The following is a 19556-nucleotide window of genomic DNA, read 5'->3' on the forward strand; positions in this document are numbered from 1 at the left end:
CAAGGTACCTTTGAGTCAAATTCCAGGAGGAACTGGATCGATCAGCCTTCACATTGCCCTGGCTCTAGCTGTTACGCTACCACTCGTGCAAATGTTTTATGTAACTAAAAGCAAAGTGTCTTCACCTTGGTGATGCTGCCAAGACTTTCACCTCATCTCCAACAAGCGAGCAGCTACATATAAGGCAGTCTTATTACCTCACTCATTCTTACCTATGATCCTCTCAGTAATAAAACCTACTTTTTCAGCCTGCAGTATTTCAGAGTCTGAGACATTATGTTACAAGCCTAGGAAACAGGGACAAACTGGGATGGACAGCCCAGACAAAGCAGCTCAGCTCTAGTTAGTGCACAGGCTATTAGAAGCTTTGATTCATTGATACAAGGCAGCTCTTTCCTTTCCTGTAGCTCTTTTTCTGCTCTTCACCAGCAATGCTACCAGCTCCCCACATCCCCTTGCTCTCTCTCCACATCCCACTTCCTCTTTCCCTTCCTAAGACACACCTTAGTCTCACACACCCAAAGCCCCTTCCCACTCCTCAACACCACCCCAACTCCAGAAAGGACCCCTATCTCCCTAAATTCCCCACCCAAAATCACCTCCCAATTTTCTCTGTGTGGCCTGCCTTTGCAGCTGTGAGTGCTAAACTGACCCTGTTGCCCCAAGCACCTACTGCCCCATGGGCAGCTTTGGGATCTGCATCCAGGGCAGACCACCTCCAGGAGACTTTAAGATCCTTGACAACTAACTGAAAAAACTACCCCAGTGCTATAAAACTACCCTATGCCTATAAACACAGCCTAATATAGCCTATTTTCCGCTATTTGCCTTCACAAGTCTGTATGATGTGTGATATTCTGTGAGACATGAGCAGCACTACTTGCTAAAATCTGTTACAATTAAGATATTTTCTTCTAATAATACTGTTTTGAATAGCACATTTAGAGACCTGTACTTTGTTTCTGACTGTACTCTTTAATTTAAAGTCTGTGCAGCTGTACATCAAGCTGGGGTGTTCAGACGGGATGCAAAAAATCACCTACCTTGCCCACCACCACCATCTTTTGTCTCTCATACTGACAAAGTTGAAGAATGAGACAAGAATCAGAAAATTGATCTCATTTTTTCCAGCCTTATTTCTCCTGCAACATTACTTTGTCTTCATCTGCTACACAAGAACCTACGATTCTATGGATAGGTATTGTTAACTTCAGTACTTTTGTGTAGGACTAAGCACTGTTCTAATCCACAAACTAGAATCTATAGCTTGTTGATGAACACCATTACAGACAAAAAAACCCAATCCAACCGTTTTGTGGTAAATCAAGTAATGGTCTAGGCGTAACTCTTCTGTTTGTGTTATGGCATCCAAAAATCATCACTCTAGCTAAAAGATGTCCAACTGAAGATGCCTAATTTAAGATACTAATTTAAAATACAATAAGATGTAAGGTCCAGTTCCTTACTTCCTATTGTTTTCAGGTAAGAAGGATAATTAGTGGGTGATGTGGTAAGGAAAAAAACCCGACAGCTGCGCAAAGATCTACTTGCTATTCAGATCAGTTACCTCTAACACTGCATTTACTGTATTTATATACTGCGTAAAATACCACCAGAACTTCATGCACAGCTTGTTTTAGACAGAATGTTCTCATCTTAATAAAAAGAATTAAGAAGGGAGGAAGCCATCACTCCAGCCTGTGAAAAAGAGAAGAAACCTGGCAGCACTGGCTTCCCTGTTGTCACTTACTCATGACGTTATTTTCAGTAAGTAAAATTCTTTCTGCTTAAAACCTCTCGAATTCTCCACTTGTAAAATTCTGTTAAAGATTGTAATTCTCAAAATACTTACATAACAAATAAGGTCTATTTATTGGAATCTTCTTTTTATTACAATGTATCTAAACAGTCTTTATGGAAAATCAAGCCACTACAAGCAATAATCTTAAAGATGACAATGCTGAAGAACACAGAGTGTTTTTAATAGTTCTATGAGAACTATAAAAACAGCCCTCTTCAGATGTTCCAGTCACTTAATGATATTGGTGTGGAAAATGGACTCGTGGCCTAATCCTGCAAACTTACAGAACATTCTATACAGATTCAACTTTTGAAAATGATTCAAACTTTTTACAGGCCTGAGGGCCAACAGACTAGCTAGCCAGACAGTACAAAGCCTGAAAATTTGTATCTGAGGTTTTTTTCCAGCATATTAGTACATGTGCTACTAAAGTGTTCTACTAAAAAACATTCCACTAGACATGATGGACTTTGAAATGCACAGGGAAGGAGTTCTGTTTTTGTAACAGATCACATGAAAAATCCTAGTAGGACTGTCAAGGTAAACTATTGCATCATGCTATATTAATTAATGTAGAAGTAATATTAAAAACAAACAGATGTTCAATTATAATTATTAATGTAGTGTCAAATCGTATAAATCTGATGGATACAATGGCATTTCTTCAAGCACCCTAATGACATTCTCAAAATGACTAGATTCCTTGTCCTCATTAGTAGTTCTAACACCTTTCACTTTTATACTTTCCTCACATGAAGCAACTCAGGCAGATATGCAACCAAGTGATCTCTTAAATGCAATTTATAAAATACTCGCATTGAAACTGAAGAAACCATTGACTCCACCTTTGTAACCTCCCAACCAGTGCCTCTAGGCATACATATTTACATACTCCAAAGCGTTTGCAAACATTCAACCATAAAAAATGCTATTAGCATTAGACTATTAGAATCTGTTTTGCTTTTTAAGGCTTGTAACATGTGACAAAGAAAATAATTCTTCTACAATTAGCAGCTATTTGCTGATTCTTAGTAAAATAGGACAAATACTGTAAGTTTGCACTCTCCGAGTTGTTACAAAGCACTAGGCAGAAAAATATACAGTGGTTCTGGAAATCCCTGCTTAATACTTTACCAAAATTGAACAAAACTAAATAGCAAGCTGAAAAACGGATGTACACGAAATGTTAGGGAAAGTTTCCTAACTAACAGAGCTGGCAAGATTAGAAAAGCCTTTCAAACAGAGCATTAGGAACAAAAATTTTAGCCATTTTAAATTAATCTTCATTAGCTGATGAAGAGGATTATACAATGTGCCTACCTGAAATACAGAAAATAAAGCACTTTTCTGCTGTGTTCTAGCTCTTCAGATCTTAAGCAACTCTGCAAATCCTACTGCCATGAACTTTATTTTGTGCTTTGACTACAGAGGTGGGAAAGGTACAGGCTGTCCAATGCTCTGTTCACCCTTTCCTTTGTTAGGATAGTCTCTGTTAATAAGCTGTGAAAGGAATTGCTTTCAGCTAACACGTAAAGTTCCCTGCATTAGTAATGTCCTTTCCACATAGTTAGCAAGCCTTGCTTCTACCAAATACCTGATTCAGACCCAGAGATTTTGCATAAATTAGAGGTGGGCTTTACTATTTGTTGACTTAATTAGATGTTAACTTACAGAAGCAATACACGTGGGATCTAACTTTCCTGCATGGGCTCTTAATATTTTTCACATTATTTATTGATATTGGTAAATAAATCTTTTTAGTATCTGGATTAAAAAATACATGTATGTAAATAATGTCTCCATAGGGTATAGCAAATCTAAGAAAATTTACCTGGGAGTAAATCAAGAGTTCAATAAAACCTGGAGAATTAAGCCCCCTACCACTGTATGATATGCATTCTATTGGTTTACAGGTCTCAAAAAACTCACAAATTCCTATTTGCTGTTTACTGAAAGAGAACAAAAATCCTAAGGGCTGTACAAACTATTGGCACTAAAATGACTTCAATGAAAAAAGACTATTGCTTATAAAACAAATACTGCACACCACTATAAAACATACGAGGAACTTCTACTTAGCTCTGTAATTGTACACTTTTGCCTTGCATTAAGTTTGATTTAAATAGAAAAAACAAAAGCATTCACCGTCCTTAAGTTGAATTTTAATATTTAAGAGAACAGATAACTTTTTAGATTAAAAATATTTTTTACCTGGTATGGGCTGTCTCTCATTCCATTCACTTGTGATTAAAACCTCTAGGACTTTTATGTGGTGTTCTGTATTATCAGAGCTGCAAGAAATGGATTAAGCAGTAAGAACTAGGAGAAATACAAAAGTTTACTTTAAAATTAAAAAAAAAAAAAAGGAAAAAATTTACCTCGCATCAGAAATAAGGTCAGAAAATTACTTAATCTATCTTATTTTGTATATAACTAATTCATATTTACAGTAAAAAATATGGTAAAGATGACCCACATACCTTGCTATCTGGAATTTGAAAAGCAGAGGGCTGAAAATTTCAGCCAGAGACCTTGCATTCAAGAGATTTTTGCTGGAGGCTTGACAAACTCTGAGGAAATGTTTGAGCAAATACTGAAGTGTGAGCCAATACTGGGGAGGTATATTTGGAGATCTGATCAGTTTCTTGAGCAACTGAGCATATTCCTCTGAGCTCTGCACTTCTGCAAGCAAACAGATAAACAATTCTTGAAACCAGCACAGGAACGTTCAAGTAAAATGAAACTATATGTGACTCCTTCAGAAGCACCAATTTTACAGAAAAAAATAATTCTGTCCTTCATTAGAGCCATACGATTTCTTTCTTCTTTTAAAAGAAATGAAATGCTCAGGGAAGAGTAAAGAGCAAGTATTTAAAAGTCAAATGGAAACAGATATGCATTTTGGTAAAAACCACAATGTGTTCAGAGTGTACTGGTAGAAGTCTGTCTTGTGTTTAGCGTCACACATGATTGGGTAATTCTGAGATGCACTAGATAAGTCTCACAGGTGCTGTTCTAACTTTGAAGGTTACCAGTAACAATATCCTGTCCTGAGATATATAACAGAATACTTGGCCCACGTGCTGAAAGCCTGTAAGCTGTACTTGTTTTAAATGACCACTGTAGATGATGAATCTCACATGCATGTATTTCTCACTTCACAATCTGCAGCCCCAATGTAATACAGCACTCCATGACCTCTAATACATTTACTTTGTCAGCACTGATAAAAAGTTAAAAATTAGCTTTCTGTATACAGGCAAGTCCTTGATTTTTTCCCCCAGTTCTTCTATAGTATTTCTAGTTACTAAAGTGAAGAGAACTGTGTTATCCCTTGTATTTTCCATTATGTTTACCTAAATAAGTAACCAAATAATGCAGAATAATGTCTAGATCTGAATTGAAACAGCTTTCATCGAAAGTGGTAAAGGCTTCTGTGAGGCTGCCAGGTTGTGCAGAATCTTTGCTGTTCTGTGGGTGATAGCTGAACCACCAGATATTCAGAATTCTAACAAAAGCTTTTTGTTTGACATTTGAAATAATGTGATAATCATACCTTGAGCTACAGAAATCATGTCACTGTAAACAGCTGCTGGAATGATGGGATTTGGCAGGTCCAGGATATACCTCTTGAGAGCATCTGATAAAGTATGGACATCAAATGTCTCTAAATCTAATGAAGAGGCATCTAAAGGGAAAGAGAAACATGCTTTTCAGACTTCAGAAACTGGAAAAAATATACAAGCTCATAATAAGCCAAAATTGCTAACTTTCACCTGGTTTATAGGGAACAATTCATAAGAATGTAAGAACCAAGAAACACCTTTGAGATGAAGAGCACACAGAGTTCAACACCCTGCTCAGTCCTTTGGCATCTGATGAACCAAATGGCTTCCATAGCTGTGTGTGGCCTTCCATCACATACAGCTCAGAATTGAACTCAGAGTAATGGTAGTGACTTGCTGCATCTTGGCAATGTTATGAGACATCAGAATATTTTTTACAGGTCTCTGTTTTATATGTAAATATTTTGTGTAAGAAGTAAGTACTAATCAAAGGTTTGGTCAAATGCAGCTTCTCTACAGGGAGCTATTTCTATTATGACTGAAAGTTTGATTAACATCTTGGGGATCCAAGTCTGCAAATATTTATGTAACTAAGTCGAAACAAATATACACGTGCAGAACTGTGTGTTTGGTGGTTTATGCAGCTGTTGGGATTTGTCTTGTAAAACTTGATACCCCCTTCCAGGATAGCTATGACTTGGGATAAGGTTTGGGAGTGTCACATAAAGGACTACTTGTTAGTGTCGGAGCAAGGAATATCGGCAGCAAAAATAAAAATGGGAAAATACAGAAATCCTTAGTTAGTAAAAGCAAGATTAGGGTTCATCCTATAACATGAAACTCTGGCATAGTAAAGTCCGAAGTGTATACAAAAAGATCCATATTTTATACAAGCATTTAGAGGCATTAATGCTGATCAACCTTCTATCTAGCAAGGTCCCTGGTAAAATAACTACTGAATCTGTTTGTCCAGTTTAAACAAAGGCAACGGGGAAGTAGAGCAATCAGATATATGGTGTGTCTACAAACACCGTGAAATAAAGCAGCCAAGAGGGGGTAGTGAGAAACTTTGTTGCTTCTTCACCTCCTTTGTCTTCCCCAACGAAAAGCTTGCAATATCAGCTCAAATCTTATCGGACACCAAAGAATTTGCATGAGAAAGAAGACATAATGAATGTCTTTGATGATACAAAACTTGCAGTGTGGGAATGAATTCTACAGCAGCAATGGTGTGTCAGAGAATCCAACCATAAATTCTTAAAAAACCAGTTTTTATTAGTTTTGTTGCTCACTGGCTGTTTTTTATTTCATAAACTAAGTTAAATCATGCTTCTTCAGTGTTGACCATTTCTCTAAAGTATGTCCCAAATTACGATAATGAATACATGAGTAATAGTACACTTTGCAACTTTCTGGGTGTAGTATCGTAGACAGACCCGAACTCTTCCATCTGCTGAGCTGGCCAGATGTAAGTCAGCTTTGATTTTGGAGCTAGATAGTATTGTGTTGATGCTAACAGACAGTAACCCAATTAAAAAATGGAGAGCATTCTAACCACTAGCAGAACAGCACACTAATGCAAGTTCACAACTTTGTGACCAAAGCTGACTTTGCCCTCTGCATTAGAATTCTGCTAATTCAAAGAGAGCAGGCAGAGGAAATGAGATCTGTCTGTATCCCTGCACCTGCATACTCCCTGCACCAGCTCTGTCCTGGAAGATCCCAATCCTATCTTAAAGAGACCTCAGAAAGAGACACTTCTACTAAAGAGTAAGGTTCTGTTTCTGTTACTCAAACATAACTACATTCTAAGTAAGAATACATGTAAACCACGAGTTTTTCATCTCAAGAGATAGATGAACCCTTCATAAAAGTATATCTCAGTTTAAAGACTTAAGAAAGGATTCAGATAAATTAAGAGATACAATCATATTGGTGCCACAGAAAATCTGGATTTATCTGGACTGAAAAACATAAATACGATACTAAAAATGTGACTGCTATCATGAGGCTGCTAGCACATGCCTATCTCCTCTCCCTGCTTGTACACATACACTTCACTGCTACCACAATCAGCGCAGGGGAGGATGCTCTTTTGTTTTGAAAAAACAAGGGTTTTTCTGAATATCATCTCAGAGTATCCTCTCTTATTCACTTTGTTAATGTTTGCAATTATTAAAAATGAGGACACTAATTCACTGTGTGAGTTTGCTTTCTTTGTCCCTCTGGCAACAAGGCACGTAACCATTTTCATTTTCTACCCCTTCTATTTTGTGCTCTTTTAAGCAAGTGAAAGCTCACACCACACATTGCACACCAGCTTGCCAAGTTGTGGCCAAACTCTCCTCCTACTCTCATACTGAAACTGTGCTGCCATGGCAATATATTCTGGCGCGAAGTAGAAATTAGGCATACCAAGAAAGAAGAGGAAATATATTTCAGGAAACTTGAAGGGGTATGTGGTGTTCCTGGTGTAGTTGCATTTTACTGTCTGAGAACTCAGCCTACAATATTGAATCAATTGTCTCTTTCACTTCAGTATCACTCTGCAGCAGGTAGATAATGGGCTGCTATTGCCACCTCACCCACTGCACCAAAAAAATGCACACACAGAACTGTATATAAACAACTGGCCATTTGTTTACAAAATAATAACCTGCAGCCTTTCAGGAATAATTATCTTTACATTGATTCTGAACAAAACACCTTATTTTTCTCTGTACAGCTAGATTGTCAGTCTTTGAACAAGCAAGAGGACAAGAAGAGATTTAAAAAATTATTCTTAGAAGAAAAACATGCAGTGGAGACATGAAAAAAGACAACTTTAAAAGTGAAAAATACTTTAAGTATGAAGTGTAAAATTTAGAGAACTTTTTTACTTATATATGTCGTTTTAATAGTACATTATTGAGAACCAGCATACATGAGTGGGAGTGGTCTGACCACAAAATCTGTCTAGTGCTTTAAGGAAGAGAACTGTACTTACCACATTCAAAAATTTGTCTTAATTCCACTGTGCTGTTTGAGCCTTGTGCTCCATACAAAGTTGAGCACTCCAGACCTTCAAAACAAAATCAATGGGACGTATTAATATTTTGGTGACTGTTGCTCTGACGCAACATATTTCTGTTTTCTTCAGTAAGTACTGACAGTATAAATTAGCAACATTCTTTTCACACTAAAAATGTGATTGCTTTTTAAGCCTGTAAGACCCCTTTGTGCATTTAAACTGCTGTGTCTACAGAAAGAGCTGGGCAAGGAAGATCAGAGATGCCAGTAGTCCCACATATTCTGTACTGGCCAACTGTAGAAGGCCAGGACTAGGAAACAGACTCACACTGGTGTCAGAGAAAATATCTGTATATCTTACGTAATATGTCTAATAATTCGCCTGAATTATTACAAAAGACATCACTAAATGTTTTCACATGAAAGATACTGTTTACAAGTTTCCTACATCAGTGAAAATAGAGAAGACACAAGGAAAGAGACCATGTGCAGGGATGCAGAGCAGTGACAATTTAACACTATCACTGGTGTCACCTGAAAGCAGCAGTTTGTTATGCAAACTGGTGCTAAATACTGGCCCTTCACGTTGATATCAGCAAGCTCCTACTCTTTCAGAAAAGGCTTACATTCTTCTAAAGTGTCAGAGGACTATATTAGAACCTATGTCCCCAAGGATAGCAGCCTAATTCTGATCAGAATACCACTTTTGCTCTTGTCCCCCAGCTTAAGGCTCCTGAATGAGTAGGACTCATTGAGCTGCTCCTTACCTCACCAGGTCTGTGAAGGCAACATCATAGTAGGTGCCAGGAAGACAGAAATAGGGCAAAAGAAATACAACATTGTAAAAGAAAGAGGAAAGCCTCAATAGGATGGGGAGACATCAGCACAGGAAAGCAGGTGAGGAAAAAAACCACAAAAGAAACTCTGTCTGGCTCACTATAGAGCAGCAGTAAAGAATTGACTCCTGAAGAATAAAACCAGTTCTTGTAACCTCTTCATATTTCATTCTTTTCTTTTTTCCCCTGCTTTGGGACAAAACATTACTTTTTTCCCTGTGTGCTGTGTATCCAACTCAATGTCATGCTGGCATTTCCATAACCAACTTAAGCTGCTTACTGGTTAGAAAAAACCAAAACAATACCAATACTTCTACCTTACCTTTCAATAATACTTATATGAGTTACTAAATGCCATTTGAGGTAAGCTTTGGCTTTGCTCCTACAGTCCCAATAGCCTCTAATAAGCAGAAACTAGTGCAACAAACCTTAAAGAAGATTATTTTGGATGTTAAGTAATGTGATGCATTATCAGCTCTAGAAAGAGAACATGCCAGCTCTGGATCTGATTCTGCAGTCTTGATTAACATAAGCAACAAAAAACGTAGGTAGCTCATTCTTCAGCTTACCTTTCTTTTCAATTGTCTCTATGATCTTGACAAGAATCGGTGGAGCAACATCAGGAGGTGCAAACTGCTCTGTAAGGTCTGGAAGTGAAAAAGCTGTAAAAAAAAGAAGAAAACTAAGCCAAGCTGGAGGTGAATCCAATTACTTTTATGAAAATGATGACATGTAATGCATCCAGTTAATTTTTAATTATAGAACAAGCATCCCACTTGTCAGGGCTATATGAGAAAATTCCATAGTTAATCAAAAATTTGAATAAAATTTATGACAGCTGCATTTTTCATAGCATTTTCTTTTAGGGACCTCAGTCCTAGATTCACTCTCCATATTGTCTAGGAAAAGAAAACACAATAAAAGTTTGCAGTCCATGGATGTGCAGAAATACAATGCAAGGAAGGAAAGAAAACATCTTTTGGTCAGAGACATTTACATACACTGTGCACCAAGTGAAGGTGCTAAACACATAACCGTCTGTGAGTGCCTGATCCCCCGGGTAAAACAGACTTACAAAGGCCTGAAACAGCAGTAGAAACAAGTATTTCACACTCAAGCTCAGTAACTTCTGTGCATTTCAATTTTCAAGCATCGTACTATTAACAGTATAGTTTACTTGAAGCAAGAATTTTCTTATCTACGTGGACTGGTTAGGAATAAACAGCAGTATAATTGGAAAGGGACACTTTGCAGATTCAAACAAAACTGCACACGAGTTTTATACAAAGTCAGTTTTCATGCAATCTTGTTTCCTTGTGAAGAGAACATACTCTGTAAAGGAATATTCTGGCTCTGTGAGGAAAGATTTATCTCTAAATACACAATTCTTGTCAAAAGAATAATTCAGAAGTTTTAGAGTGGTCCTGTTTAACACTTGGAAACAAGAATGTTTACATACAGATATTAAACCACTGCCAGAAACATCTGGCATAACTTGATGGATTATGATTGATAAACAAAGATTAATCACTGAAGTAAAAATTGCCAGTTGCCTAAGCAATGATGATGTTTGCTCAGTTAAACTCACCATGGTCAAACAGAAAGCAATTCTTAAACACACATACACATAGGTGCCTGCATGGTATATGAATCCATATATGCACATGCACACCCCTTGTTTTCAGAAGACTGAAACAAAATGATGAGGATAACTAAGTAGAAGGAGAAAAAAACACAACAGAAAATTATGAACAGAGAGTTTTTAAAGAAAAACTTTGATATAGCCAAAAAAAAATTAAATATATCAACTGAGAAAGAGAAAGCAGACAATTTTGGCTGGTAATTCACCCTATTTTGGATTACATAACTTCATAAAAATGCAAACCATTTTGCTGCAGTTTAACCCCAGCCAGCAACTAAGTCCCACACAACTGTTCATGCACTCTCCTCTGGTGAGATAGGGTGAGAGTGAGAAGGATAAAAGTGAGAAAATTCGTGGATTGAGGTTTAGATAGTTTAATAGGGAAAGCAAAAGCCATGCACAAAAGCAAAGCAGATCAAGGAATTCATTCACTGCTTCCCATGGGCAGCCAGATGTTCAGCCATCTCCACGAGAGCAGGGCTTTATCACTGGGTAAGGGTAACTTGGGAAGGCAAACGCCATCACTCTGTACATCTTCCACTTTCTTCTTCTTCCCCCAGCTTTACTGCTGAGCACAGTGCTCTGTGGTACGAAATGTCCCTGTGTCAGTTGTGGTCAGCTGTCCTGGCTGTGTCCCCTCCCAGCTTCTTCTGCACCCCCAGTCTCCTCACTGGTAAAGTGGGGTCTGAAGGAGAAAAGGCCTTTACACTGTATAAACCCTGCTCAGCAGTAATTAAAACATCCCTGTGCTATCAGCACTATTTCCACCATAAATCTGAAATGCAGCCCCATGATAGCTACTATGAAGAAAATTACTTCTGCCCCAGCCAAAATCAGCACAAATTTGAAAAACAGTAAAAGAGCAAGGAAGGGACAGAAGTTTGGAAGTGTAGAGAGATGAGAAGCAAAATGAAAGACAATAGTAGTAATGGAAGTGAAGCATACTTGCAAAAAGAAGGAAAATGATGGTACCATAATGACGGAATACTTTCTAATCCATTCATAACTGAGGATATTAGAAAAATATCTGTTAGTCATAACAGTTTAACTTAGGAGGCCCAGAAAATAACCATTCAGGAGTTTCAAAAGAGTTGTCTATGCAGATCTCTGGCCTCCTGATGCTTTTTAATGACTTGAGGAAATTAAGAGCAATTCCCACAGATCCGAAGAGTTCTAATACCCAATCCAGACTCTGAAAGGACAAGTAACATGCCTACATGCTAGTTTCATTTTAAGTCCTGGGCAAAATAAAGAAAAACCTAAAACTAGGCTCATAAAGACAGCAGATAGCACTGTAACTAAGGATTATCTGCATAGCTTTTCAGAGGACAGGTTCTTTCCTTAGTGGCACCTTTGTGAGCTGAAAAATGCAAATGAGTACACATAATAAACTCCAAAATTCTGTCAGATATTTGACTTAGTATGACACTCCTATTCAAGGCTAAATTCAAAGAAAGCATGCTGTATAGATGTATTAATGCAGAACAAGCTACTCAGGGAGCAAATGGACTTTTCAACTCTTTCCATCTTGAAATCACTTTCAGATTCCATTTGGAACATCTCTTTTACATCTACTTCATCAAACACATGATGGGCTCAAATGGAAAATGCTGCACTCCAAGCAGCCTCTGCTGAGGCATACTGAAATACAGACCAACAGATTTGTGATGTTCAGATCAAATAGTTCTTTTCAACCCCAAACTATGAAACTATCTTATGATGTAGACAAATCTATTGAAAGAATAAATGAAAGATCAGAGTCATATCAAAGGGTATGCCACGAAAATACTCAGATTGTGAGATCCTAATAGACTCAAGAGAATGCAAAGGGTTTAAAATGGGTCCGTTATATGGTAGCAGAGGAAGAACAGGTTTTAACAACAGTGTTTACATATTTTTACCTATGAAAGTAACTTTCTGATCCCTTAGGTAGCTAGTTACACTAAATTTTTCCCTCTTTCATAACAGCAACAGAATTGCATCATCTCTGAACAAAGATGCTCATCTCCTAATTCCAGCTGGAGGCAGCATGCAGCCATAGTCAGCAGTCTAAACTGAAATAGAGGAAAGAGACAAGGATAAATAGAGACAGAGAAGTCAAAACTGACAGACATTTGAACCTTATCAAGTGACAGCTTGGCAGTTCAGGGATGGCCCATCCAGGTTACTGAGCCTGGAAAAGCTACATGTGCTTTTACATATGAAAGCTACACTGCTTTGTTCCATTAACCAAATTGTGCCTGGAAATGATGGCAAGACATACAAATATCTATTAACAAGGTGTATTTAGAAAAATAATTTCAATTTCCAGTGATGTAGACTTTCTACATGATGGATGGAGTCCAAGGAAAGCAAAGAGGAGAACCCAGCATCAGGGGAAGCTGTCAGCTCAGGAAGAAGCCCCTTGCAAGGTGAAGACAAGACAACACAGAAGACAATTTGTCTCCATGGGACATTGGGATTGGGGTGGTGTAGACTTTACCTAAATTACCTAAGCAGAGAGAGCCTCTTCCTGCAACCTTTTTGGTGCTCCATGCTTTTCATCTAAACTTTAAGCAGAATTTTAGCTTATAAACTAGGTTTGTATCATAATCTGTTACTTAATATCTTTGTTGTAGAGTATTCATCAATCAATAATATTCCTACTTAAAGTGAAAGGCTTTTGGAAGCTTTGCATTTCCCTTTATATTTACACAAAATCTGTAATATATCTACAAAATGTGTATGCAAAGAAAACATCACATTGCTTAAAAGGAAAAGTTTCTAAAACTTCTCTGCTACCCTAAAATATACATTTTAGGAGTTCAGAGGATTTCTGATGTCTCTTCCTCCCTTAATCCCATTCTTTTCCGAAACTGGAAACTTACATAGCCAAAGACATTGCTGAACTTTTAGATGACATGAGACTTCAAATGAATTACAGTCTATTCCATAAATATGTAGTCTGTAAAATACTTGTGTATTTGACTGAAAAATCAGGTGTAAGAGTTCACCTCTCTTTTAATACTATGCACACTGGTCAGCACAAGCTCTACAGCATAGACAGCTTTACAGACATAAACAACAGAGAGACACACTGGCAGGTACAAAACCTGCAGTTATCAGCGACACAGCAGTTACAGAAGAAAACATCTAAGCCACACAGTTACAATGCTCAGCAACACAGAAAAACATTCATTCCATCAGCATGTTGAAGATAACATGAACAAATTAAAATCACTTAACCTCCCACCTGTTCTAGGATTTCCTACTCATTGAGTCACCTCCAATATAATTAACGCGTAATATCATAATGACTTTTGCTTCAAATTTCCCAACTTTTGCACAAAATAGAAAATTATGTTCATTTAAAGGTGAAAGGCGTCACAAGACATACATAGTCAGAAAAAAGCCCCAAAAAACTTAACAGTACTCAGAGAACTGAAGCCACTTTATTACATTTATACAGAGGACAGCTCAATTTGGCAACAGTGCACTTCAGTTTATTTAAAATGCTCAGAGGAAATCTCAGAAGCTAAACTGAAGAAAATTACACCTAATTTCTGGGGGGAAAGAAGAATTTAAAAATGAAAAAAAAAACCAATTACTTCAAGAACCAGAATACAAATTATAATTAAAGAAGTCCCAGTTCTAGATTAGGTGTTCCAGGAGAAAACCCAGCATGCATATTAAGATTTACAGAGAGAAAGGAAAACTTTTTAGATAGGTCAGTTTTAGTAAAAGACAACTTAGAAGAAACACTCACATGCAACCTGCATTTAGTACCTGATTTCAAAAGAATCTTTTTCTTTGAAGAATGCTGTAGGACAGCAAAGATGTTTGGAGAACCAAATCCACTTTAAAGGATCTGAGCAACTTTGTATATCCCTTTGCTAAAATTCCGCATGAGTTTTTCATTTAAAGCAATATTTTCCCCCAAATTCCTCTGTTTTGTTCTCTCTTTTTTTTTTTTTTTCCAATTCCAGGGTCTCCAAAATATAATGGTTCTCAAAATGGTCCTCTATTTAGGTCTAGCAGTGGGTCTCCAGATAGTGAGGAAGCTTCTGATGACACTTGATAAAAGTTGGATTTTCCACTAGCTCTACTTTTACCTTGTCACAGTGAGAACCAATGAGATGAACCACAAATCAAGGGTTCTCTCCAATCTGCAAACTCTTCCTTCTCCCTGTTACGGGCAGAACTGAACATCTCTAAGACAATGGCAATGTGTGGGAGATGAGAGCATACCTTACATTCAAGGGTTGCCAGCACAGCTACAAAGTGGAAGATGAAACCCGCACATAGCTGCACCTTTTGGAAGGGTTCTCAGTAAAAATACATAGAGTTAGTACCTGGCAATGACAAGTGGAAATTTAAAGCAGCAATTTGGCTTCAGATGCTTCTGAGACATATCTTTCATTACTGCTAGAAGAAGAATGAAATTGAAAAACATATATAATGCAGCCCCTTAGAAAGTACAGTACATACCATGAAAGGGAATTTAATTTCTAAACATTTACAGGAACTATATACTAACTCTACTTGAATTTAACTTTGAGTTAAGATTACTCCATGAATGTTCTTATTTTTCGAGAAACGGCATTAAAGTTTGTGCACACATTTTTCTTTTGATGAAAACAAATTCTACTATTTGAGAGCTCAGGTCTTAAGATGATCATAATACTTACGGTACGTGCAGATATACTCTTTATGCATGCAGTTGTATCTACTAACATAATGATTTTCTATAGATTTACAGGCATCCTTGTTTGAAAGTCATACAATAACTCCAGACATGAAAGGTTTTACCAGTACTTAAGTCAGCTACATTAAACATAAGCATATTAATTAATGCAAAAGAAGAAATGCAAAGGTAAGGATCATGGTCAAGCAACTTGACAGAACTTGTGATAATGGTCCAACAAGATTAGCCAACAAACTGTGAAGAAACGATGGCTGCTCAAGCACCTAAAATACTTCCGCCAGTGGCACCTTCAGTATAGTGCATTACCAGCTGTGGACAGCGGAGGGTTTCCTACAAAGTTCAATACCCATGCTTGCTATTGAAAATTCTGGGAAACACAGGAGCTTACTTTCTTGATTGAAATACTATTATTTCAGCAGTTATGTACTCTACTAGGTACAGGAAATGGAATTCAAACAATGTTCCACTATTATCACCTATCTTCCTTGAAACAGAATCCAAATTTAAATAAGGATCCATAAAGGCTGAATTTAACCGCTTAACAGTATACAATGTTGAATTCCAGTGAAGATGCATTGGAAATGAGGGCAACTTGGCAGTTCTGCAGGTCCTTTCAGGCAGTGGTATGTATTGAGCAGTCCCATGTACTCCTCCAGGGTGCTGGCTGCTAGTGACCCCCATATCAGAGACAGCAGAGCTTGGGGAGATTGCGCTTGGAACACACCAAAAGCCATCCCTGAGGAAACACAGGTCAAGAACCTGGAAAAGTGGAAAGCAGTAGGAGGTACTGCCACACAGATGATGGCAAAACCTGAAGCTTCTCATGGCCTTGTGGTGGCAGATGGTACAGATGCTGAGCCTTAGCCACTGCAGCCCTCTCAGCACCTGCTGTTATCAGCAGGGAAAGAAAAGGCCACATGAGCCTCACAACACATCAGAGTGAAAGGAGCCTTACTGACACAAAACTCTTAGTGAGAGGGAATTCTGTGATCCACGGTATGTTTCTCAATAGTCTTAAAAAGTAGCAAGTTCCTGAAAAAAGTTTTAGTACAACAGTATGAAAGATTAAAAAAACCCTGAACTCTAAACTCTATGGAGAAATTTTCCATAGAAGTCTGTGCTTTGGTTTCAGTATCAGACCAACACAGAAGATAAGTCTGGTCTTACAATTAAATACCAAAGAACAACTCACTCTGAGATTTGAAGACCGCAACCTTGCCTTGACATTTGCATTTTCAGATAACCTAATGGTATTTACCACAAGAACAATGTTCATAACTGCCCAACTGCCATTAGCAAAAGGTTTTCACTGGACAAAGATGAAAGACAAAAAGGTGAGAGTGAAGACAAAGTCAATGTCACTGTGTGTCTCAGATAAATCAAGGATAGCAATAGATAGTAAATTCAGCTGCAACTGTTGATAGAGAATACCTCTCTTTAGCCCCTACTGAGATGATTTGGTTTGGCTACAGTTAAATGCTACTGGAGGCTGAAAGCACCATTTAAAGTCAGGAGGAAGACCTGTTCAGGGCTCAACCACCTTCTCCAGTACTGGTTTAATTAGAAAGATTTTAAAGCACAACACCGTTCATGGAAAAATATGAAAGAGATTTAACCTTCCGTGAATTTGACCTATTGTTATTACAAGTGGCTTGATAAGTCTGTCAACTATTACTTGTCTCTTACTTTTGTGAGATGTCATCAGTCAGGCAAATTGCAGACTCAGAATACCACACAAGCCTTGGCAGTAGAGAAGACTAGATTAAGGACAACTGAAGACAGGTGAAAAGTATTGCAGCACTAGAAAAAGAAATGGTCATGCCCACCAACACTATGAGCCTTTGGGTTCAGAAGAAGTTCATTTAAGTGAAGGCAGAAAAATGTCTGAGACTCAGGATTTATTGTGATATGAATGGCCCCAGAGTTATGAAAAAGAATACAGAAACTATGCCTGCCAGTGACTTTAAACGACTGGGGTACAACTGGAAAGTTGAATGAAAATACCACCATTTTATAATCCTTGAATATTATGTACCCATCACAGTCTGCTTCTTCCACTGGTCAGAAGGTGCTGGGCATGAACAGGAGGACAAAGTGGTAACTGGATTTAGATGTTCTCTGTTAACAGAACATTGAAGATCTTAGCCAGGAAATACATATCTGTACTGAGAAAATGATTTATTTCATCTGCTGTCATTCTTCTTTTTACTTTGTCTTCAATGGAGAAACATCTGAATAAAGCAGAACAGAATAAAGCCTTCCTAGGGCATCTCAATGACAACATTTAACCCTCACAGCTAAACAGTATTCTGACAATACACTTTCAGACTTCAAATATCTTTGTAAAGCATTCATACTTCTACTGTGATCCTACATCAGTAAAACTGAGTGACAACAACTTACCCGAGGGGCTTATTCCAAAAGGATGAAAACAGCAGTTCTCATGAGCGTGATCTTCTGACTCATCAGTCCCAGTTTACTGCTCAAAACAAAGCCAACACCTACAGATTCCTCTGTGTAAGGTAGGTACTAACAACATAGCCTATACTGTTGAAAAAGGGCAACTCAAACCAACTTTTACAGAAAAATGTACAAAACGTGTCATAATATTGTGGCACTTAACAGAATAAGGCAATCATTTTTTCAGAAGGACAAACACATGTATATTAAAATTGGGCCATTTATAGTCCATCCCACTAAATCTAAGAGGGTCAGAATAAAAACTGAATGTTACTTCATTTTATCCTAGCTACGTATAGTGTGTCAAAAAGACATAGTTACCTGCATAAATCAATGCTGTAACTCCGATCAATAAAATACTTTGCCTAGATACTTCCCAGGGTTATCAGCTCACATGAAAGCAATGCCCTGGCTGATAAAGTATCATGTGCATGGTGACTATGCAGGGCATTTTGGGGGGCCAGGAGAACTAATTCCTCTCTTCATCCAACTTCATGAAGTTGTGCCAGCTGCATTCTCAGGGCTAAAAAGAACAAGGGGCAACTATGTGAAAAGGGGTGAAACAAGCCCTGGTAAATACAGATTAGTACAAGAAAATAATCCACGAGGAATAGATGGCAGGACTAGGCAGAAAAAAGCTCTGATTTGATCTAGAAAGTCTTACTTCATAAGATATCCATTCTCTGAAAGACATACAGGATCTTTGTAACCTTCTCTGTCACAAAAATGAATACTTGTCCTAGAGCTGCTGCACTAATCAACTAAGAATTCCTGTAACACAAAGCAAAATGAAAGCCGGGAGAGAAAGAACAAAGAGATTGTGTCTGGCTTGAGGAAAGTTTAGTTGCAGAGATAAGCAGAAAAACAAAACCACAAAGCAACATAGTATGGAGAACTGTATTCCTTTATAACAGTTTAATACTTTTAATAGTCTCTGATAATAATGTTTCACACTTATTAATTTATAATATTTCATAAAGCCCTATTTCTATCATCAATTGAAAGAGAAGTGATAATGTCTGTACTGGGAAGGAATTCTGTACATAATATTCTATCAGATTAAACCTCAGTAACTTTATGAATTATGAGCTGTCAGACACTTTTCTCATCTGCTATAGAACATACTTCTTAGAAATAGAAGCTATAATTAAGATAACAGATGTTCTTTGTTGGCTTCATCTGAAGCATGGATAATTTTTAAAAAGCAGCCTGTAGTTAAGACAGTATTCTGCTTCCCTCTATGGGTGAGCTTTTGCAATACTCCTTCTCCAAACAGAATTGAATTTAAAGTTTGAAATGGCTGCAACTATTTACAACTATTATTAACACAATTAGAAAACATGAGCAGTACTGTTCTGAGGAAAAAAATATTAACTAAGTAAAATATTCTGGCATGCAATACACTGCATTATAATGCCATAAATAATGCATAAAAAGTTTTGCAAAAGAAACTCCCACCCACAAAAATCAAGGAAGAGATGGGAAAACCACCTGCTCATTCAACTCTTCTTTCAAGGATCTGTGAGATAAACAGAAAATAATAAAATAAGAAATAAGC

General features: G+C 37.5%; 1 protein-coding gene across 2 annotated transcripts in view; it reads right to left on the bottom strand.

Annotated features, from left to right (window-relative positions):
* PIK3R1 (phosphoinositide-3-kinase regulatory subunit 1) overlaps nt 1-19556 on the bottom strand; it is a 56345-nt gene that overhangs the window by 12900 nt on the left and 23889 nt on the right. For both annotated transcript variants that reach the window (XM_039566707.1, XM_010395361.4), the window contains exons 3-7: nt 9782-9874; nt 8354-8428; nt 5358-5489; nt 4282-4483; nt 4013-4092 (exon numbers count right to left, since the gene is read on the bottom strand). In XM_039566707.1, coding sequence (XP_039422641.1) covers nt 4013-4092; nt 4282-4483; nt 5358-5489; nt 8354-8428; nt 9782-9874 — 582 coding nt within the window. The remainder of the gene's footprint in view (nt 1-4012; nt 4093-4281; nt 4484-5357; nt 5490-8353; nt 8429-9781; nt 9875-19556) is intronic.

Source organism: Corvus cornix, chromosome Z (genome assembly GCF_000738735.6).
Source record: "Corvus cornix cornix isolate S_Up_H32 chromosome Z, ASM73873v5, whole genome shotgun sequence".
Lineage (NCBI taxonomy): Eukaryota > Metazoa > Chordata > Aves > Passeriformes > Corvidae > Corvus > Corvus cornix.